At 40.5% G+C, this 24,160-nt stretch overlaps 1 protein-coding gene across 1 annotated transcript in view; it reads left to right on the top strand.

Annotated features, from left to right (window-relative positions):
• LOC144728258 (uncharacterized) overlaps positions 1-24,160 on the top strand; it is a 316,355-nt gene that overhangs the window by 118,971 nt on the left and 173,224 nt on the right. The window contains exons 76-89 of the mRNA XM_078607566.1: positions 854-1,255; positions 2,512-2,631; positions 3,443-3,556; positions 4,827-4,940; positions 6,178-6,297; positions 7,021-7,154; positions 7,835-8,002; positions 8,688-8,873; positions 11,371-11,507; positions 11,812-11,903; positions 14,665-14,883; positions 15,381-15,542; positions 18,189-18,305; positions 18,835-19,052. Coding sequence (XP_078463692.1) covers positions 854-1,255; positions 2,512-2,631; positions 3,443-3,556; positions 4,827-4,940; positions 6,178-6,297; positions 7,021-7,154; positions 7,835-8,002; positions 8,688-8,873; positions 11,371-11,507; positions 11,812-11,903; positions 14,665-14,883; positions 15,381-15,542; positions 18,189-18,305; positions 18,835-19,052 — 2,303 coding nt within the window. The remainder of the gene's footprint in view (positions 1-853; positions 1,256-2,511; positions 2,632-3,442; positions 3,557-4,826; positions 4,941-6,177; positions 6,298-7,020; positions 7,155-7,834; positions 8,003-8,687; positions 8,874-11,370; positions 11,508-11,811; positions 11,904-14,664; positions 14,884-15,380; positions 15,543-18,188; positions 18,306-18,834; positions 19,053-24,160) is intronic.

Here is a 24,160-nt window from a genome sequence, read left to right as displayed (position 1 = left end):
TAGCAGGTAAGGCCCACTGAGCTATACAGCTCTTTTTCAGAAACGATCTGGCCACAAATGATAGTTCAACGAAGAGGCACATCATCTGGAAATGTATAGCTGCCAAATAAAATTCATAGCAGCCAAATACTAAATTGAGCAGGGAGACACTGGCTTAAAATGTATGCTAGAAAATTACAATGAAAAATGTATTTCCTGAACAGTTACGTTCCACTAATTGTAAATGATTCATGTTCTAATTCACCAAGTAGTGTTAACTATTTTTTTAAGTAAATTATGTGGAATACAACAAAGTGGAAAGAGGTCATGTATGCAGTAATACAGTCAATGTGTAAGAATAGGTTTTCCCCTTTTTTCTGGCAACAAAACAGGTGTTAAGATGTTAAAACACCAAACTGAAACCTTTTACAAGGAATCATGTCTGCATTAACCACAATACTTGTGGTCAGAATGCAAACAAAAAACATACTCTGTTAATATATGCATTGTCCTTGAAATTGATTGGTCCACACCAGAGACGGCTTTCTTTCGAGCCTAGTCTCAAACGGTGTTAGACCAGACGACGCCTTTTAGCGTCTTTGGTGTGGACCAATCCGTTTCAAGGACAATGCATAAATTATCAGAGTATGTTTTTTGTTTGCATTCTGACCACAAGTAGCTTGGTTAATGCAGACATGATTCCTTTGTAAAAGGTTTCAGTTTGATATTCTAACATCTTAACACCTGTGTTGTTGCCAGAAAAAAGGGGAAAACCTATTCTCATATTTTGGTACTGGCAAAGGAGGTCCCATGAAGTAAATGTGTAATCACGCCGCAACCTAATACATGTTCATATGTACGTCTGTAAATTCAGGTACAACACCAACTTCAAATGGGACAACAACACAATCCACAAAAAATGTTATTACTTCGTCGATATCACTGACACCATCATCCGCAACAACTGTCTCCACGACCTCCGTGCCAACTACGACTGCAATCATGGTGCCGGGACTCGTGAAAAATTTGACTTTGACCAGCCAAGGGGTGAAAAACACCTCCCTGGAGGTTGTGTGGCTGGCTGCCGAGGGTTATGTGGAGCAGTACATTGCATTCATCTCTCCTCAAGAGGCATCGGCTGTGTCGGTCAGCCCGACCGGGTCACTCACAGCCAGGTTTTCTGGTCTACGTCCTGGTGTTGAATACACAATCACGGTCAAAACCTTCGGAAGAGGCAATGTCTCCAATGCCGGAGTGTCAGTGAAGCAAGTAACAGGTACCGGTTCTTGCACAAACATAAGCATTGGTTGATTTGAATTGTTTTGGTTGCTAGCATTATCATCATCAATCATGGTCAATCCACGACTGGACGAAGGCCTTCCCCAAGCAGCTGCTAACTCTTACAATCCTGCGATGTAACGGGAGAAGAAATTGGTACCACCTAATGAATAACATCTTTAAAGAGCCCCAATTTATTTATATGGCTAATACAAGTCATCCTACGTTTTAAACTAATACAAGTCAGTTATTTGATAACCCACTCATTCCACGTGGTTATCACGTAATTCACTGTTATTGACCATGTAACAAATTGCAGCTACTAAAACTATGCCACATCTGGTGATATTGACAAGTGACATATCTGGTCTGGGCTCATGGACTTTCTCTTTGTTGCATCAAACATAGCCACAACTCGAATTCACTGTTTATCTAAAACAATAATAATTTCCAGATTTGAAAATATGTTTATATACATTTTTGCAAACCTACATTATTTGTTGAGCCTTATTAATTTTCAACAAATTTGTCCTGAACACATTTACACAGGCGTGTGTTCTTCTTTTCAATTAGATTCTAATAAATGCAGAGATGGAAACCATCTCTGTGATTCCATCTCTGTGATCAATGTGTATTAAATTACAGCCTATGTTGGCATTATGTTTTATACTGACAGCCCATGAAATAATACAATCATGTAAATAATTCAGCACTTTGGCTTTCGATGCTGATGTATCTTTGCAATGTCATAATTTCAAATTAAATTAATTTGGTTTTGTATGACATATGGAAAAGACAAAAAATATGCTCATCGAATTTGACCATCACATTTGAACAACTATGGATCAGGTAACAAACAAAAATCAGAAACGCAATATTGGCTGTTAAGGAACTTAAGTGGGATTGGGCAGGACACATCACTCGAGGGCGTGATGATGGGCGATGGACGACGAGACCGATGATGGAATTTCACCAAAGAAGAGAATGCACCGAAGAGGACAACCACATTAGGAATGTAGCATTGAGATCAGTTCTTGTGCCGGAGTGAGATGGATTGTGGTATCGCCGGACCAAGAGATGGCAATGGCCTGGAGAGGTCTTAATTCAGCACTTGATAGACCATGGATGATGATGATGATGCTGATGCAGATTATGCGATGCTTAAATTTAAACAGTGTGCGGTATCCTTTTTTTACTTGGTGTTTAAGTTTGTTAATGACAGTGATGATGATGTGAAATTGATTATTTTTACAGCACTCAACTCCTGCAACCTTGCCTGCACCAACGGCCAATGCTTCATTGATGCGAAGACATCAATGTCTACCTGCTACTGTAACAGTGGGTTCAGCCTCACCAGCCCACAGATATGTAGTGGTGAGCCTAACATGCCTTATTCACGTCATCACAATTATTTTAGTAAACTATAGAGGCAACGTTCAACTAAAATAAACCCCTAAATATAGTTTTGACTAGGTGTCAGCTTTCTCGCCTGGTACACAAGAGGTTTGATCCTGATCTTGACGATGCCTGTTGTATTTTCGGAGTAGCGTGTTCTCTCTCCGTGTGGTCGCATCGATTTTTCTCTGGGTCCGGTTTTTCCCTCCACATTTATAAACATGCATTTACATTGTTTGGTTGCTGCTATGCATACCCTCGTGTGGTAAAAGCCACATCTAATAGCTAATAGCTCAGTGGACTTTACCTAGTAAATATAATAGTTTAGTTTAATTGAAGGAGTATGTTATTTTTTATTTTAATAAGACAACTTGTAACACTGTACATACATACAAAATACACATGAAGGTTTGGAAAATCTTTCTTTTAATTAGTGTTTTAAAAGTATAACTGAAACGCCCTATATCTTTATATTTAATCGCAATAACCCCTGATATAGGTTACATTTTTTATAATACGTCAACACTCTATAGTCATCGTCAGTCTAGCATCAAGTTACAGTACTTTAAAATTATTTATATAGTAATATTAGCCTAAAATGTACATCTTTAGAAAAGCTATGAAATTCCAAAATACGGTGGTGTACAAGAAGCCCTTTGTACACTTTATGGAATCATGAGGTTTGTGAAATGTTCACAAGGATGAATTCATCGAATACATAAATATACTATAACTAATTCTGCAGTGTAATTGATTTGATAAGTCATATGCACAATGTATTACCTTGCAGATGTGGATGAATGTCAGTCGAGGCCTTGCAAACATGGAGGCAGCTGTGCCAACACTCAAGGCTCCTACTCGTGTACCTGTGTGTCAGGCTGGAGTGGGCTGAACTGCACAGAGAGTAAGTGCATTACAATCTTGTCGTGTAACTCTTAAAAATACACAACACATATTGAGTATTTATAATTCCCTGTATTGGCATGTCAACAGTTAGTGGTGGGGGGGGATCTCAGACAGTTAACAAGGCATGTGTTGTCCTGGTGACACTAGGCCCAAGGATCTCAAACGTTCACAACTGTAGCGAGTTAGCGCGCTGTGTTACGAACCCGACAACCCATCGAACAAAGAGGGTCCCTGCATCGCACACTTTCGGATGCGCTTCTGCGGCCATCTGGAACGCTCTTCCTTCCGATATTATGAATGCCACTGGAGCTATGCACTTTTAAATCATCTAGATTGACAAACTCATTCCTTTAGAACTGCTTTTTTGTGTTTAGTGTTGTCCTTCCCCCGCACAGTTGGCTATGTATGGTGCGAATGAAATTCAACATACATACATGCATACATACATAGGGGGACTATTTTGTGCTCCCTCCAGTGCAGGCACTTCCAACAGCAGTGGCGTGAACATGAAAATCGTAAGGCTGCACCTTTACCTTATAGCCCAGTTTGATAAACTATTATTCAAGTTAAATTTTGATTTAAAGCATTCGTGACTGCAGGGATTCATATTCTTGGTTCTTTCGGTAAAGTCACGTAGATGGGAAATAATAAAATAATAAAAATATAAAACAATATAAATTATCACGACGTTTCAACTGCAACAAAAGCAATCATCATCAGGTGTCAAATCCACAGCAAGACTATGGTACAAGAAGCCCCCCCCCACTCCGTCGAACAAAGATGGTCACCGCATCGCGCGGCACTTTCAGATGTGCATCTGCGGCCGTCTGGAACGCTCATCCTTGTGACATTAGGAAGTCACTGGAGCTATGCTCTTTTAAATCTAAATTGAAAACTCATTTCTCGAGAACTGCTTTTGGTGTTCAGTCTGTTGTCCTTCCCCCCTACATATCCGATTAGCATGGTTAGGTACATATGGTGCAAAAGAAGTTCAACATACATTCACATAGGTACTCACCAATATACCATGGCAGCATCTGGTGGACCCAAAACAGAAAACACAGTTTATAACCATATTCATATGACGAACACAATAAAAATAAAACATATACATGGAAACTGGCACTGAAATGTTAATAGTAGGTTTTTACCCTTTATAAAGGTGTCAGTTTTGTACCAGTTAAAAGGGTAAAAACCTACTAATATATTTTGCCACTGGTAAAAGAGATCTCATAGTGAAATGTTAATGTTTTAATTTGTCCAAATAGATATTGACGAGTGTGCTGGAAGTGTATGCCAAAATAATGGAACCTGTTTGGACGGTGATAATAGCTACACTTGTATTTGCTGGAGTGGATGGAGAGGTGTAAACTGCTCAGAAGGTAAGACACGTTTGTTTCTGTTTGCTTAAAACGGGTTGTGTTAAGAAAAAACCTGAGCATGAAACATGTTTGTTACAGATAATATTGATTTACGTTGTTGTTTTTATATGTTGCCTCTCCATTTTCTGTACATTACTTGGTATAGTTGTTTCTCATGCAAAGGGGGGATAAATAAAATACATCGCTTAAAATATAAAATTGCAATCGACAAGACATTGTTATACAGGGCGGCAGGGTAGACGCAGTGGTAACAATTGTCTTGTATCAAGAAGGGCCCAGTTTCGAATCCTGACTAGGGCACTATATGGCGTTTGTATGTTCTCCCCATGTTCTGCATGGGTTTAGTCTATTTTCTCCCATAGCTAAAAGAAAACATACAATGTAACTGGCATTGACTAAACATCCCGATGGTGAAAATTTACCTGCAAATTTATCAATTGGGAGTACACGCAGTAACATTGCCCTCGACTGCGAAAACTTGGCCGGACCCTTCTGCAAAAGGCATGAGACTTAGTGAGATTTTGCTGGGTAAAGCGGTCGTAAAAATGTGTCAGCCATGCTGCCAAAGCATGATTGATAGGATTCCTTTTGATGGCAATTTGCAGAATATTTTTTCCATAGATTCTTCCTTAATCTTGACTTAACCCGGTTTTTGGGAATTTCCGCAATTACTGTAGTGGCAGAAAGGGTGAGTTTTTGTCAAGAATCAGCCACACGTTAATAAAAACATGGAATGGACCCCCATTTTAAGTGAAAACTACCATATTTCTACGAAGTAGCCGCATGAATTGTGCCAGTGTTCAATCAGATCATAAAAAAATTGAAGGACCCTCGTATATTTATACTGTATATCCGAAGACGTATATAGAGTTATTTATATATTTGTAATGAGTCCACAGATGAAGATTCAGACGACACACTCTTCTTTATTTTCCGCACGAGCTCACCCCACGCACGACCACTCTACTCCCAAATACCACCAGGAAGCCGCCCCGATCGCCCCGCCTCATCCGGTGATGTCACCACTCTATCGCCACCTGGGCGTTCCCTCTCTCTCATGCCCCGCCTTCTCTTTCCTTTCCTTCGTGACGTCATCTTTAACAGTCACCTGGGAATCCCGTGGGAATTTCTACCCCCGGGGTGCATTTGTGTGTTCCAGCATTTGTACTCTGTGGATCTTTGCGTGTGTGGTTGCATGTCATCTGCATGCACGTTTGTGTTTACTTTACGTGTGTAGATGTTGACGAGTGCATAGTGCGTCCCTGCCATGCCACGCGTGCCACCTGCACCAACACAGCGGGCTCCTACAGCTGCAAATGCAATGCCGGTTACGAGGGAGATGGTGTTCAATGCATTGGTAAGGAATCATAGTTCTCTTGATATTGCACATCGTACAATGTTGTACGTGTCGTGCAGTTGGTATTGCTCATACTGTTATAAAGAGCTGCTGTTTCTGTGCACTGCTATAACCTCATTTTGAAACGCCAGCCTTTGCATGCCATCAGGGAATGAGTGTGGGATATTTAGTCCAAGCAGCTGCTTGCTGTGGTAGTCAAGCAGCTAGATATCGTCACATGTAGTGACGATGTCTAGTTGACGTCCTTATGGTTGAATTATTAGCAGCTCCTCACTCGTTGATGGTCAGTGACTCGGTGCTCACGTGACTGCAAATGTGTCGGCAAGTAAACCAAAAACAGATGACACATTCAATGCCATCACCCCCATTATGTCAATGTTTTGATAGCCTGATTTACACGTGTTTTGCACAATCCTAGCTTTGTGATTTTTTTTAATCCGGACAGTCCCTTACCTCCCATTACTCCAGATAATTAGGTTAGTCGTGCATGACCTGTCATTGTAAATCCTACACAGCACATGCAGAACCCAAATCGAATTGAAACATTACAGCTCGTGTAAAGTTAATTGCAGACTATGGCAATTAACCAGGAAAGTATTTTGAAGACCAACATCCACTGGTATGTCACTTATGAACGCACTGTAAAATTCTAGATTTGAAGCTTTCGTGACTGCAAGGATTCATTGTAAAATGTGGCAATTTGTGTTTATTTTGCATATGTAGAGAAAAGACTTTTCGAATATGGACCAACTGTGGGTGACATAACTATGAAGCCCATTTCCACGGATTCAGTGTCTGAGTTCTTCTCACCTCCGTATGGATTTCCTTTTGCCTCCAAGTTCTACCAGCGGTTGTATGTAAGTACAGTAGCCAGTTATGTTTAAACTCTTTACTTTATACATAAATTAATAACACGTGTATGCGTGTGCATTTTTTTGCATAATCCTTAAGAACATGTATTTGTTTTTTATTTCATGCGTTGCTTGACATTTATTAATTTGCATAGTTAAGTGCAAACACAATTATCACCTCACAGAGCCAATGGTGTTGGCATGGGCCACCACGGTGGTAAGGTATAAACTACCTCGCCTGGTATACAGGAGGTTGTGGGTAAAATCCTGACTCTGACACCTGTATATTTGGAGTTTGCATGTTCTCTCTCTCGCCGTGGTCATGTGGATTTGTCTCCGAGTCCTCGGGTTTTCTCTCGATATTTAGAATCAATATGCATTTAGAGTATTTGGCTGCTATACATTTCCACATGATAAGTCACTTCGTTGACCTATCATTTGTGGCCAGGTCTCTTCTGAAATAGAGCTATGTAGCTCAGTGGGCCTTACCAGGTAAAATAAAAATTGTTTCACAGTTTAGTTTATTACAATTACGTGTAAGTAGGATGGTGTTGATGATGCTGACAAAGGTGATTTCAGTTAAGGTGATGATTGACAGCAAAAAAATGGATTATACCATTAATACACGCTTTTCTTTTTAATATAAATTGTACTCATGGTATCTTGTTTATGCTTCTGATCTACAGTTTACAGACAATGGCCTGATTATTTTCAAAGATGTCGAAGATTCAACGAGGTTTGCCTATCCCAACCCCTACATCAACGGTTTTACAGATACCTCTTCAATCCCTATGATTGCCGTGTTCTGGGATGATGTTGACTTCTCCTCAGACACTGGGGCGATGTACTATCAGGTTTGTTAAAAGTAACCTTGAATAGGAAACAAATCATTGACATGGTGTGCATAATTCATTGAGTTCCAATTACACTCCCAGGCACCACTATAGCTTAACACTGGCTTTTGTTTCTGTATGTCATAACATTAAATTATACATTACTGCGATTTTTTATTAACATGTACTGTCATTGTATTGGGAAGTGATAGTACAGTGGTTTAATATTCTGCACTATGAACCTGGCGACCTAACTTTGATTCTCAGCCCACGGCTAACATCCGTGGCGAGTTCTATCTGAACCAGTTCTGGGCCCTTCCCGTTCACCAGCCCGCACTGACCAGTGTCATGGAACATGCTAACAATACAAAATCTCTGGTCGACACGGCATGGGGAAGCAGCAGTGGCTTTACAAAACACACACAGTGTTTATCTTGATCTGGGTTGCATACACGGTATCTGGCTGAATGACATCCACTAGAGGGTGCTCTAGAGAGCCCATTTGGAGGGTGTATGTGGCCTAATCTTCCACACGGACAAGATATCCTGGAAGAGGTGTGAATACCTACGCTTTCACCCATGACACTCAACCTGCCAATCGACTTACCGTGATGTGTCTGTTCATTCTGCAGTGTGTGTTCTGATAGGAAAATGCATCACAATTATTTATTGCAGCTAACTACAAATGTCCACTGTTTCTTGACAGGAGTATAATTTTACTAAAGACCTCAGCAATAACACTGATGCCTTGAACCTTCATGGGAAGGTGATGGAGCAGATCCGAGCCAACTTTAGCAGCCAGTCAGACACACGTGGCTATGAGCCCACATGGATGTTGAAGATCACCTGGGTGGAGGCCCCGGCTGTGCCTGCCAGAAGCAACTTTAAATACGTAAGGCCATCCCAGTGATTTCATACAAAAGTCATAGTGATTTCTTGGCTCAAATGAGCATTGCGGTGGTACTCTTCTCCTGTTTAGAGCCCTGAGCAAGTGGTGGGAATGCTGTACAATGCAAGTATCATTGTACAAGTCTCACCAAATGTTTCTTACAATTAAATTCCATGTCCCTCTATAACCATGGTTTTTGACTGTTATTGCCAGGGTCCACAGCTTGATCCATATCCCATAACACCGGGCCATGCCACCATATCATATAATACTAAAGGCCATGTCACCATATTCCATACGTTAGCATAATACATATATCCGCAGCTTGTCAGAAACTCACAAAAATGTTTGTACTAAGGTGTACAAAACATCCTTGATTCAAGGTATCTTGTGAAATATAACAACGCTCAATTTTGACATTGTTCAGTTGAAGGCAAGCGTGGTGGCTCTAACCAGATTACAGGGTGGGGTTGCAACTGGCAAGAAGTTAGGCGAGTGGGTGATGAACCTGCATACCGTGTGGAATAAACCAAGAGTAAATGCATTTTGTATGTAAATTATCAGCAAATTCCAGTTCCCCCAGTTCTGTGCACGAGGTACAGAGACTGACATTCTATTTTTGATACCTGTATGGAACATCTTTAACAAAAAACACGTTTTCATAAAGATAACATAAGGCCATCCGTCACACGAGAGTTTTTATCTCACTTGGTCAGTTCGTGTCATGACATATAGAGTTAGAACCTCTGGAATGGGGAAACAAGTTTTTTCCATCTTCGCAAACCAACAAAAACTCCTGATTGATCCCCTTTAACCACCTCTTTTTTAATAGTGCCCTTTACGAGCACTAAAATAAAATTATTAGCTAACCATTATTTTACAATTGTAGCACTACGGTAATATTTCGGTTTTTTATTCTAAATGCTTATCAATTGGCTGGTACACAGGGAGACCTTGGCTCCAGACCGCACACACTGGATGTGTAGCATTCAGGTCTGCACTGCAGACTTTGAGTCTCTTCTGTGAGAGCACAAGGAAGTCAAATGCAGGCAGTGAAAGGAGCGCAGCTGCAGCTCAACCGACCGACCCACTCGAGTCCTCAAGTACCACCTGCCCAAACCTCGGCAGAGTTTGCGGGTCTCGCATTGGGCTTTTTAGCCATCTTAGAACACACAGAACCAGAGTGTAAGCAAGTCATGCCTGACGTTTGAGGGACTGTCGAAGGAAAAATAATGTCCTCCTCCTGACATCAATGTTCCCAATCTCAAGCACAATTATACAGTATATCCAGGTCGAGTTGCATCAATAATATGAATAACGAATCTGTGAAACCAGCAGAAAGGTCAACGTTATACTTGTACCTGCATTAGTACTGTATCTTGAATGATGGACTTATAGGTTTATGTTAGTACTGCTGTTTTCTTGTGCAAGTAAAATTATAAGAATCAGGTTTTTTTAATCATAAATTTATTGATACGAATAGGTACACACCAGAAGTCATAGTGGTGAGTACATGTCTGTAAACATGGCTTTGTTGTACATACATGTATGGCAGGCGCTTCGGCGTACCTTTTATTTTAAAAACAAATTGAAGTTTAAGTTTGTTTACAATTTTTATCAGGTTCACTATTTTGACAGATAAATAGTTTTTAGAAAAATCGTGCTACAGGTGTAGGTAACCACCTCAAGAAGGTGCCATATGAAATGTTTTTTCATGGTACTTTTTTAGAGATGGATAAACCCTTATGAAATACAGTGTATTGCATTGACCACATGTTTAGAAGAAATGTTTTACTTTTTTCTGAAAAAATCCCCTCCACATGTACATGAATTAAATTGCAGAACTATAAATGTGTCTCAATCTGTGTAGCACCAAGGTTATCAGGACTGTACCCTTGATACGAACTGGACTTTATCTCAGATTTCAACCAATAGACAATTCTGTGTTGTATGTCAACACATCATCGTGGCCTATCTCAGCAGCTCTTGAGTTTTTTTTCTTATCAAGAATGGCTGCACTGCTCTCGATAGCTTGACTTATTTGTTTTTATTTGAATTATGAATATATTCTCAAAACAATCGCGGAAACCACCTACTAGATGTAGTGAGACTAGTCAAGTTTTGTGTGTGCTAGAAACATCATTAAACGACTTAAAAAAACAGTTTTCATGATCAAGGTTAAATCAAAGTGGCAACAGAGCATGCATATTTATTCGTGATATTTCTAGCTCCTGGATCGTCATAGAATCTATAGTTTGTACTGAGGTAAATATCACATGCTGTAATTCCATATAAAAATAGCATGTCCTTGCTCATTTCAATATATTAGTCGACATTGTGTATTTATCCATCCATACTTTACTACTTTTTATATAGTGGCATGCTCTATCACCCGCCACGATTTAATTTATACTCTTACAACTCAGTCTCGTATGTCCAGCAATTGATAGTCTACTCGGAATGAATGACTAATCAGTTGACGGTGCTGTTTCACTTCCAGACGAACACCTTCCAGGCCGTTCTGAGCACGGATGGCGACTCCTCGTTCTGCCTCATATTTTTCAAAGATGGAGGCATGCAATGGAGGCCAGAAGCCAGAGACCCCAGCGCTAACAATGCCCTCATGGGATTCAATAGGTGGGGTGCAACGTTGTCAACAGTCATTGTGTTTGTGGCAACCACGGTGACCGGACCACTGGTCTTTGAATGCTCAAAGAACATTTGTCATTGTTGCAATGTCATGGAACACAGTGGTGTGCAGAAAACACCATGAACGTGGTCACGAAGATTTTTTAGATTTTTAAAGATAAGCTCAATATATATTTGTTTACTTGTATTTCTTGTAATACTGGTTATAGCATGAAATACTCATATAGCTGTCAACTTGCTTCAAAGAAATCAGTGATAACGATTCTCTCATGTCTTTATTCGCCCCTCACAGTGGAACAAACCGGTTCTATTACAATGACGCACTGTCAAGATCCACAAATCCAGCTCGCTATCGCCCAGATACGGTCATTGGAAACAATACTGGTAATTCATTTGTACACTTTAATACATTTGAAATCAACGTAGTGTTTTCTGACATGACTTGCAATGCGTTGCTCTTCCCATATATAGGGAACAAAACTATTCCACCTGTTGTGGATTTCCCATTATGTTCATTTAATGTTTTGTTATACATACGGAGATGTCGAGGCGTATTTGGGGAAATACAAACAGGGCTTGTGACTTTTGAGGGAGAGGGAAAAAATGTTTATAAACCTCTCATTATTGATAGCAATGTTTAACTTAATATGAAGGTTATTTGGTAGGAGAAGACTTCCCATAAAAGTAATGGTTTCTTTTTCATCAACAATATATCTTTTTTTATGAATTTTTAAAAAAGGTTTACGTATTAGCGCACATGAATATGAGGGTACCACGTCTGGACTATTTGGTGGATGGGACAGGACAATCTGTATATGGAAGTTCTCAGGCTTCTATGTGGTCCGACATTGCCGTGTTGATTTCTACCATCTAAATGTCTGATTTGGTAAATAGATTTCTTAAATTTGTCAACATCTCAAAAATGTGTATAACATTTTATGAGCAAGCAATAAGGAGATAAATTAAATGGGGAGAAATTGAGCCATAACCTTCGTGGCATCCACTATATTAATATTAATTGTACTCTATTTGGTTAGGCATCAGTTCAGAGTTCATCATGTGATTTTTTTTTACGTAAAAAGATCAATTAATTTCCCGTACAATAGAACGTGGGCAAGCGTTCATTTTGTATCCCAGAGCCAAATTATATGGCAGGGTACTCACTTTATTTACCCCAAAGGAATTATGGGTTGAGTCAATCACCATTTAACAACTGAAATTATGTAAAAGGCAGTGTTTAGTTAAAAAAACATTATGGTTGATGACATTTCTACACAAATTGTCCACATATGGTGACCACTCACCCTCCGGGGCTGCATTTTGATACAAAAATATGGATTTCTTTTGCCATTTGTAAATCATCAAAATGCGTTATTTTAACGTGAAGCATTTGTTTTTTTACACGTTGCTTCTCCATAAAAGTGGGTTGGTTTACCACTTGCATGATGCAGCACACATTCCTTGCAAGTTCATGTAAAGGTTAATTTCAAACAAAGAGCATGGATCTTTCACAACCAGTCTTCGTAAAAGTCAAGCACACAACCACAACTGGATTTTTTTAGCTTATGCTAGTGCCGTCCCGCTGAGTGTGATAGATCTATATGTCCCTGAACAGTAGCTTGTTACAGGGTGTCTATGAAACCAGTTATTGTTTAAGGTAATATTTTGAACAACGGCCCTTCACAGCACAGAGGGCTACGGCCCTTTTCACAGCACACAGAGAGGCCAACCAACGGCCCTTTTCACAGCACACAGAGAGACCAACGGTCCTTCTTCACAGCACAGAGAGGGCAACGGCCCTTCTTCACAGCACGTAGGCCTCTCTTGACAGCTGCCAATGCTGTATCAAATAATAAGTTGTTATTATTTTAATTTCATTTAAAAGTTCATTGAAGCAGCATCTTCATACAATTCTAATATTTTAGCATTTGTGTATTTTAATACCACACCCGACACAGCCTGATGAAGCTAGTTGTAATTACTGGCGAAACGTCGTGCTCAGATTGTAAATGTTGTGGCTTGGCTCTCCAACACACCGGTGTGCTGTACTAGTGACGAATTGGCATGTTCTGTTTACGTGACAACTCTTACTAGTTGGCTGTGTTGGGTGGTGGCGGGTTTTAATAACACATTTATATATTTATGCAATCCAACCCAAAAAAACCTCTATTATGGATGATATTGGTATTCATGTTTTGTTATTGTGGTGATTATCACTGCCAAAGAGACATTTTCCCACCAACTTACCATGGCATCCAATAACCATTTTTGTAACTTGGCACATCATTCCTATTAGCAATTCCCCTCTATTTTCTTGCCTGATCTCAGAAGATAACCAGGATTGAACTGGGTTACTACTTGGTTCGTAAGAGTTCCTGGTAAGACAGGCATCACTGGTTTCCTTCCACATGCCAAACATTCAAGAGTATTTGTTAAACAAGAATTTCCTGGGTAAATTTACATATCTAAATGAGCTTATGCCTCTCCCAAATCACGTGACCTCTGTGTGACTACTTGCACTCTGAAGCCCTGCCGTCTCCTCACCCCCTGTGAAAACAGATGCTGCTCCATGCAGCGTCAAGGCCCTTATGTGGCCTCCACCCTCTCCTCATCTTTCCTGACCATATGCTCACGTTTTCCCATTTAATTTCCATTATTTTCCTCTTATTTCCCCATTCTTTCTCTTCTCTTTTCCTTTTTACCGTTGTATTTTTCTTTTCCCATGCATTACATCCTTGGTTTGCCATGGGTAAAACGTCGCGAGTGGCAATAATTTTGTTACAATGTATTATGTTTAAAAAAAATTACACGGTGCTTCCTGCAGTGAAGTGGCACTTCATTTGTGGTTTTTGAAACAATTAATATTCTGATATGTCTATGCCCGTTTATTAATTAAAATGTATGCTGTAGTTTTTTTAAGTAGTTGAGTGCAAATGCTATATACAGGACACTACTTTAAAGCCGCAATGGTCTACCTTGTTATCCAAGCTAGTTAATGTGTGTATATTTTATGTCCATGACATTGTGTTGACTAAGTGTTGTGGTCAACATGTGGCTTTTTTATTTCTAATTTTCCAATCCTTTTGTCAATAATGATGGTGAGTTTCTAGATTACATATTACGTCAATAAATGAATGTGTTGCAGGTCTAACAGGAAGATGGGCTTACAGGCTGGATACAAACTTGGCTGTGACCACTAATCCAAAGCGCAAGTGTATGGACTGGTATAGGAATGAGTCAGTCCTGCCTTCCATCAGCAGATTCACTACCTGCCCCTGCTCTTTGTGGCAAGGACAGTTTGACATGTCCTACATCAATGGGGACCTCATATCCAGATATGGCTACCAGCCTCTAAATGTCACAGGTGAGGCTGAACATTAATTTGCTTTTGAGAAAATTTTTAAAAGAAGTCACTGCAAAAATTACATTATATAAACCATTAATTGTTAGATTATCCTTTGTCCTGCATTTTAGTGATTAAAATATGTTGCAGTTTATGATGATGTAATTGAAACTAAGCGATTTATGTTCCTGATGTTATTTGTAGTAAATTACCATTTTGATCACCACACCAGATGACCACATATTTAGATAACTGACTAGCTATATTTACATCTTTAAAAATACACTTGTCATTAAGTTACAAATTCTGTCTCTGTTGCACAATTGATTATACACTCATCTCTGTACCAGAAAAAAATATATAGGTTAATCTGTTTATATTTATATGGCAATATCACTTTAGTCCAATACATGTCAATGCTGAAATGTGAATATAACCACTGCGATTCCCGCTCGCCCCCCCCCCCCCCCCCGTTCAAATTCTATCGTATTAATGCTGAAAATTTGTATTTGTGCCAGGTTCATTTAGGAGCTTGCAGAACTTTAATAAAGATAGATTTGGTGGAGGGGTGAGATGCCACTACAACACATTTGGGGCCCTTGTGTCTGGGTCGTATGAGAGGTATCTTCCTACCCCTTGGATCACCAACATTCTGCAGCCAGACATTCAACTTTACTCGAGTAAGTGATTTTAATAGTGCAAAATAGTTGTATTGTGAATTGGCTTAAATCTCCCACCGCCGCTGTCCATCCAGCGTATAAATTGGAACACCACAGCTAGGTAGATATGCTGTTAGTGTGTGGTGGGGTAGAATGTGTGTACTGCCACCTATTCCAAATTGTTTGGCAAGCATGGAGCCGTAGATCAAATTAGCCTTTAGAGATGGCCTCTAGAGCTTCCTGAAGTGGAGGCCCTTCTGTTGTGAAAATTAATGAATATAGACTCTGCGGGAAAGTGCAAGAACAAGGTTTTTGTTTCTATGATATGCAATATTATTACCTTCTTTACACTCACGTTATTTACACCTGTAATTGTTCCTGGCCTAATGGTACTTTGGCAAAATGCTTGACTCACATTTGAATGATTACAAGTTCAGGATTATTACATTTTTTCAGTCATATTTTTTGGGTCTTTCGGTAAAGCAACGTAGATAGAAAAAATAAAATAATAACAAGATCACGACATTTCGATCGCAACACAAGCAATCATCATCAGGTGAGAGCTGCTGAGGTAGGAAAAAATATATGGTGGGAGCGCTGCTAAGGCAGGGATTTATAAAGGTTTGAGATGGGTGTAGCCCAAGGGTCAGTGGGCGGGGCTAGAGATTAAATTTGCATGTAAATGTAAGATAGGAGAAATCTTGATAAACGAAGTTGTGGGGGTGGCCATTGTATTGTGAGAGATTAGCATGTCAATGTAAGAAATGTGCTTGTCAATGTAAGCTAGGGAGAGCTCGGACATCGCCACATGGAGGTGGAAAAGGATGGTAAGCCGCTGTGGGGGAGGCCATTGTATTGTGAGAGATTAGCATGTCAATGTAAGAAATTTGCTTGTAAATTATCACGATTGCTAGTGTTGTGATCGAGAGAGCTCTGAAAAGAGCATCGCCACCTGGAGGTGGAAAAGGATGGCAAGCCGCCATTTACTAACACAGCTAATGGTGGCTGTGGGAAAGAACCATCTGAGGACCCAATCAAAACCATCACCTTGCCATACATAGCAGCAGAGGTGGGACAAAGTCATTGTTATGCAAGTCCAAGTCGAGTCGCAAGTCATCAAATTCATGACTCGAGTCTGACTCGAGTCCAAGTCACATGACTCGAGTCCACATCTCATAGGTGGGACAAAGTCATTGTTATGCAAGTCCAAGTCGAGTCGCAAGTCATCAAATTCATGACTCGAGTCTGACTCGAGTCCAAGTCACATGACTCGAGTCCACACCTCTGCATAGCAGGGGTCACCAAAAATATTTCCCAAATCATGAGCAAACACAAGATCCAGGTACGATTCAACACAGTACATAAAATTCGTGATTTGATCCCATCTATAAAGGATGTGATCCCTGACATGCAATACCCCGGTGTCTACAAACTAAGCTGTGTCTGCGGCAGCAGTTATATTGGGGAAACTAAGCGACATGTCTAGGACCGAGTTCGTGAACATAAGGCAGATTTGAAACACGGTAGGACCAATACCTCAGCTATGGCTGATCATTATTTTAACGCTGTGGGCACACACGAAATTGATTTTGCCAATACGAAGGTACTCTGCAAACCTACTGGATATCAGCAAAGATTCGTCCATGAAGCCATCCAGATATATAAACAGACACAATTTCAACCGAGATGATGGGTACAACTGAGCAATCATTGGAAGGATGTTATTAACTAGTTTAGGTCAAAACTGGCTGTGTTGTTCCTCTCCTGCCTACCTGTGTTAGCAGTTATCTTCGACTCTTTGAGTTACATTCACTAACACAGCCACCGTTGCCTCCAGGTGGTGATGCTCCTTTCCGAGCTCTCCCTAGCTTACATTTACAAGCAAATCTCTTACATTGACATGATAATCTCTTTCATCATTAGACCACAAGTATTGTGGTTAATGCACACATGATTCCTTGTAAAAAGGTTTCAGTTTTGTTACCAGAAAAAAGGGGAAAAACCCTATTATTATGCTAATCTCTCACAATACAATGGCCACCCCCACAACTTCGTTTATCAAGATTTATCCTATATTACATTTACATGCACATTTAATCTCTAGCCCTGCCCACTGACCCTTGGGCTACACCCATCTCAAACCTTTATAAATCCCTACCTTAGCAGCGCTTTTTTCTTACCTCAGCAGCTCTCACCTGATGACGATTGTTTGTGTTGCGATCGAAACGTCGTGATATTGTTATTATTTTTATTTTAAAATATTTTTCTATCTATGTGGCTTCACCGAAAGACCCAAGGAATATGAATTCCTGCAGCCACGAAAGCTTTAAGTGATGTGGTTACAAGTGCTTAGGGAATTGTGTACCTGGATTGCCAGCGGGTTTTTTTGCCTTTTATAAATGTGGTGATAGATTTCTAAAATTATTACTCCTTACTCCTGCGTAAGTTTGTCTCGGTTGCGTTGTTTCGTCCGTTTTCGGATTGCACCGTGTATTGCTCACTATGGTATTTACCTTCATGTGCTGGGAGCTTCTATCAGCTCCTGAAGAAGCTCTCAGTTCCTGAACAAGGTCCTCACGTTGAACAATACACAGTACAAACCGAAAACACAGTGGAGAACTAAGTCAATGATGTTACACACAAACACTTTTTTGTTGTTGTTTTCAGCAAATGAAGTACAACCATATCAATCATGTTGCCAGTCTGGAGATGCCAGGTTTTGCAGTCTGTACCAACAGAAACGCCCTTCCAACCAATGTGCTTTCTACAGGCCACCCTTTGCTGGTAAGAGTCATCTGTTAAGCATTACGTTTATTTAAATGTTCAGAATCAAAATTTATTTACACTGGTGGAAGCCGATGAGCTATATAGCTCTTTTTCACAGATGTCCAATGTGGTCACCCATGGGCTAAGCTTTCAAAGATCATTGCTTGATATATAAAGACCAGTGCTTTCCAACTATGATTACAGGATATGCTGCAACATGAGTCTCCATTTCAGGCATTGAAATAAACTTGAATGAGGAATATTCACAAGATACACGGTATATATTAATAGAGTTCACATATTGATCTTGGTCTGCAATCAACTGAGCCCATCATAAGTGTAAACTCAGTCATATGGAACGTTCATCCCGGTTTCGGGCCAGATAAGCACCACCCAATGTCAAATTGAATATCGTAAAACAAAAATGTATAGTTCCATGAATATAAACAAAAACATGAATTGGGTGGAATGGTGGTGCAATGGTTAGCATACTGCGCTATGACCCCAGCGATCCGGCATTGTAAACTTGGTTACTTTTTCATTGCAGCGTTTCTCATTGGCGACCCTCACATCACGACCCTGGACAATGTCTCGTACACCTTCAATGGCCTGGGAGAGTACACTGTGTTGGAAGCGGTTGGAGATGGGGTGAATTTCACCATGCAGGGCCGCACAGGAATTGCGAGGACCAATGCCTCCGCCAATATTTCTTCAAAAGCAACTTCCTTCATAGCCATTGTTGCACAGGAGACCGGCAGCATTAAGGTACACGCAAATAGCTTGACAAATATTAGGTTCCCAAGCTTAAAGACATAAATTGCCCCCCCCCCCCCCACCGCCTCTGTCCACCCAGCAGTTTAAATGGGCACCCCACAGACGGTCTGATCGGCAGATCACGCGTGTATAGGGATAATGTGTGCGTACTCCCACCTCTTCTAAGATGTGTGTGGCCAACAATTAATATATGAATTGGCCTTGGGCTCCCGCTGTTTACCAACCTGCACTGAGCAGTGCGGTGAAACTTAGTCAAACAGCCACCTCGGCTAACACAGCATATAGGGAGGTCTTAATCCAGCAGTGGATTAACAAATGTCTAAAAAAATTACATATACTTTCAATAAAATACACCACGGTTGGCTACGTATGGTGCGAAAGAAGTTCAACGTACATACATACATACATAGAGGGACTTTCTCGTGCTCCCTCTAGTGGACACTCTTTTGCCAGCAGTGGCATGAGCGCGAAATTGCAGGGCTGCACCTTTACCTTATAGCCCATCTTTATAAACTATAGATGAAGGTTTCATAAATTATTTAACAAAGATAATTAGGCAGCAGTTTTTTTTAACGGCACGGTGGAACTGTGTGGTTATGTGAAAAAGCCAAACAGTTTCAAGTGATCTTCAACAGCACATGACAGAAGCATTCACGAAAAATTACACCTGAGATGTTAGTAAGCATCCGTTATTCATGCTATTTTTTATGTTGAAAAATCTACTTTTCTGTCCTGTATTTTATTACCCATACCTCTCAATGACACCACATATTGCGTTTTTACCCGTGATTGTTTACAAACTGTTTAATTTTGTTTTTACAGGTTGAATGGATTCTAAAAAACGACAGCATATTAGTACTGGTAGATGGCAAACAGATCAATTCAACAGGTAAATAATTCTGAATGTTTTACCTGGACGAAAACAACTCATGCAGTATCTGTTTTTATATTTCGCTGTGCTTCATATATATTGTGTTTCTCTGTATGTTTTGTATACATGACGCTCTAAGACAAATTGTATCGGTGATGATGTGCTTCATTTTTATCTGTGGAGTCCTAATGATAACCATACCATTGACTCTTGTCACTGATGTGACCTGTCTTGATCCCTCTGAATGTATTAAAGTTGCAGGTTTGTATAAACAATTTAACATTCTATAATGCCTCATTTCTACAGCCAATGCGTACCAGAATTTTGCATTGTTCTGTTATAGTGGGGCTGTACTGGAGAGCCTGTGTATTCTCGCATCAACTGGCCTGTCAAATAGATCGAATTGGTTTACTGAACAGGGCTTTGCACCAGCTGTGTTTATCAATGAAGGATCCATTTGGGGCTGGGACTATTCTAGACGTATTTGCGACATCCTGAAGTCAACATGGAATCTATGTGTGCACATGCCGTTACATCACTCCCTTGATTCAACTTTCCGTCTATTTTAGTGAAAAAAAACATGGCCTAGCAGGAGCATGTTCGCCATTTGTTGCAACCCCTGGTTATTATTACTATGGGTGCATTAGGGTGCCACGGTGGCGAGATGTTAACCTCGCATGGTATACAGAAGGTTGTGTGTTCCATATTCTTAGGTTTTTTCGGTAAAGTCACGTAGGTAAAACATTAAAATTAATAAAAGTAAAATAAAAATATATAAAAAATAAAAAATCACGACGTTTCGGAGGCAACACAAGCTTCCGTCTTCAGGTGGAACCGTCACAGCCACGACAGCTGTATCAAGTAAATGAGAGATTGCAAGAGCTACCACTCCGTATATATAATGGTTGGAGAGGGGGGAAGGGCCAAGTACGGCACACTTTTTATTAATATGGTAAGATAAGGATTAAGAGGCTGAGCCTTTGTTATGGAGAGGTACGGTTTGTGACTAAGCCTGGCCTACATAACAATAGTGTGAAAAAATAAACAACTAAACATGGTAAAACAAGCCTGGCTGTCTATCAATAACTTGTAATAGTTGTCTGTCAAATAAGATGGTCCAAATAAGTGTAGTTAAATCTTTTTTGCATGGTTAATCACATCTTTCCAATGATTACTCAGTTTGTAACCATCATCACGGTTGAACCATACAAATAAATACATACAAATACTCACTGTCTGTTTTGCATAGGACGTTTAAAATCCCGTAACGTCAATTGTGAAATTTTAAAAGTTCACTCGAAATTAATTGGAACATGAAGAGCAATCAACTTGGCAGGAGTAATGAAACATAAGATGAAAAATACAAAAACGATATATTTAAGTTCTGATGTGTGAGAATAAGTTTTCCCCTTGTTTCTGGCAACAAAACAGGTATTACGATGTTAAAACACCAAACTGAAACCTTTTACAAGGAATCATGTCTGCATTAACCACAATACTTGTGGTCAGAATGCAAACAAAAAACATACTCTGATTTTTTTTGTTTGATTCCTTGTAAAAGGTTTCAGTTTGGTGTTTTAACATCTTAACATCTGTTTTGTTGCCAGAAAAAAGGGGAAAACCTATTCTCATATTTTGGTACTGGCAAAGGAGGTCCCATGATGTAGCTCTGACGTGTGTTTGGTGCGCTTTGCGTCTTGTTTGGCATGATGTCTGATGTTTTGCTCCATGTGTTGAGAGCTGCAGAAACTGAATATGCCAAACAAAGGAGTATAGCCCTAAAACATATCGGCGAGCTATACAGCACAATCACGAAAATCTACTCAGCAGTGCAAGAATATTTTAACTTTACCTGCAATCACTTGATCCATGCCCTTACACTTTGATAAAGACCACGTGTTTAGACAATGTATTTCCTGGCATCCACCCTATTGCCTGCGGGATGATAGTGGGCAGAAAAGGGGAATGTGGGTAGAGCAGAAGGGGTGAAGACTTTGGAACCATGTTGAGCATGGAGGCTAATGGCCAGGGCCCCTGTTGATATTTATGAACCGGTACTGGGCCAACAGGGTTCAGACCCTAATAGGTGTGGAAACGGGGCATAATAATTAACTTTGATGTGCCCACGTTATATTAAATTATCACCTTGTTTTTCTCATTTAGAGTACATCTACAAGCAGAACGTGTCGATCAATTGGACAACAACCGGACAGGTGGTAGCCACCTTCGCATCGGGCATCTCAGTGAACGTGTCCAGCCTTCCTGGGGCCCTCAACTTCATCACCTCATTGCAAGAAAGTTTTAACTACCGCACAAAAGGCCTGCTGGGTGAGTCACAATGAAGCTGCTCTTCACACAGTCAATGGCTTTTAACCTTTGCTCGTCATTGTCCCTAATCTGGTAGGATGGAGCTGTAGCAGGGAAGCGAGTTCGAATCCATTTCATGAATTGACTCATCCCATCACGTTCTGGGCTTCAAAAACAAGTATTAATAATTTAGGAAGTCAATCGTGGTTGTTTTGCAGATTCCATAGTAATGTGGAATGTCCATAACAGGCACTCAGGATGCGTTCTTGGTAAACAGAGCGCTGTACGAAACAGCGCTATAGGAGGTCACTATAACACAAAGTGCGCCCACTTCAAACATTGTCGTTTCATTGTACAAACAATTCCAATCATTTAAAACGTGATAACATGCGCAATTTTAGTGTGAGTGGTTTATTCAGCAGTGCTTTAGTCAAAGGTAAGTGTTGAACAGTGGATAGTCCTACCATGAAAAAATTAAACGAGTTATGACATGTCACACGTGTAAAACATTTTTGGGATAGCCCGCACCTCCATATACCCCGCAGGGTCTTGTTTTGTTTGTAAAAAGTGGTACACCCCGCGGGTTATATGCGGGAAAATACGGTAAGTCATTGTTTTGGTCGTGGCATGCGGCGTCGCTCCACGTATATGCTGAAATTGGACCATTCGGTACGGCAATTCGGCTCATGGTAAATTACTAATCTATATCTCCATATATATCAAAGGCAAATTTGTGGTTACGTGTGTCCAAAATGTTTAGCCTACTTCCCTACATGTAACAAACTTGAAATTTGCCATATCGGTACTTTCCAGACTGGACATCATGGAAAAATATAAAAAATAGACTTTTGTATTTTTGGGGGGGGGGGGGGGGGAGCCCAATAATGCATATATTTTTTGCACGGCAAATGAGCTGTGACGTCAAATCTGTCATGTGACCCACGCATGTGGAAGCGTAACGCATTGTAGTGTAGTGGTTAGCGCGCTGCGCTACGAACCCGGCGACCCGAGTTCGTATTCCCGCTCACGGCCACAACTGGTGACGATTATTTTCACCGGTCCTGGGCCTCCCCTAGGTCGACTCAGCCTCAAACGAGTAACTGGTCTGCTGTGTGAACATCGCCACTGGGGGGACAAAGGCGGCCGGGCGTGGTGAATCCAAGTCCCGGGCGAAGCCGGGTAGTACAGCTAGTACAGTATATAAAAGGGAAATTTGTGAATATGTGTGTCTGTTCAAAATGTTTAGCGTACTTCCCGACATGCAACAAACTTGAAATTTGCCATGTGGGTACTTTCCAGACTATGCACCATGCAAAAATTATAAAAATAGATATTTGTATTTTTTTTGGGGGGGGGGGCGCAATAATGCATATATTTTGCAAGGCAATCAATTCCCGCTCACGGCCACCACCGGTGACGATTATTTGAACCGGTCCTGGGCCTCCCCTAGGTCGACTCAGCCTCAAACGAGTAACTAGTGTGGTGTGTGAACATCGCCACTGGGGAGACAAAGGCGGCCGGGCGTGGTGAATCCAAGTCCCGGGCAAAGCCGGGTAGTAAAGCTAGTACTCTATATATGCTTAAAGTGCAGCCATGCCGAATTATCCTCAATTACGAATGATCAAATACCGAAATAACGAGGTATTACTGGATAGAGTGTTACGGATTTTGACTTACGAATAAAGGCGATTTCCATAATCATCAATTATTATGTATTTATTTCCTATTTTGGCAATATTATCGACTGTGTTTTTAGTTACGTATTTACCCGTTTTCTTTCTTGAGCTTCACAGCCATTGTCCGAGACTCCAGAAATCAAAATAAGGTTCAATTAGAAGCAACTTCATGAGCCTGAGCCAGCCTGATCCACTGTCTTGTTATGAAAAACGATGTTTTTTGAGATGGGGGCCGTCCATAAATG

This window comes from Lampetra planeri, chromosome 28, assembly GCF_965212315.1.
Source record: "Lampetra planeri chromosome 28, kcLamPlan1.2.h2, whole genome shotgun sequence".
In the NCBI taxonomy this organism is placed as follows: Eukaryota; Metazoa; Chordata; class Hyperoartia; order Petromyzontiformes; family Petromyzontidae; genus Lampetra; species Lampetra planeri.
This window is presented reverse-complemented; position numbering and strand designations above follow the sequence as displayed.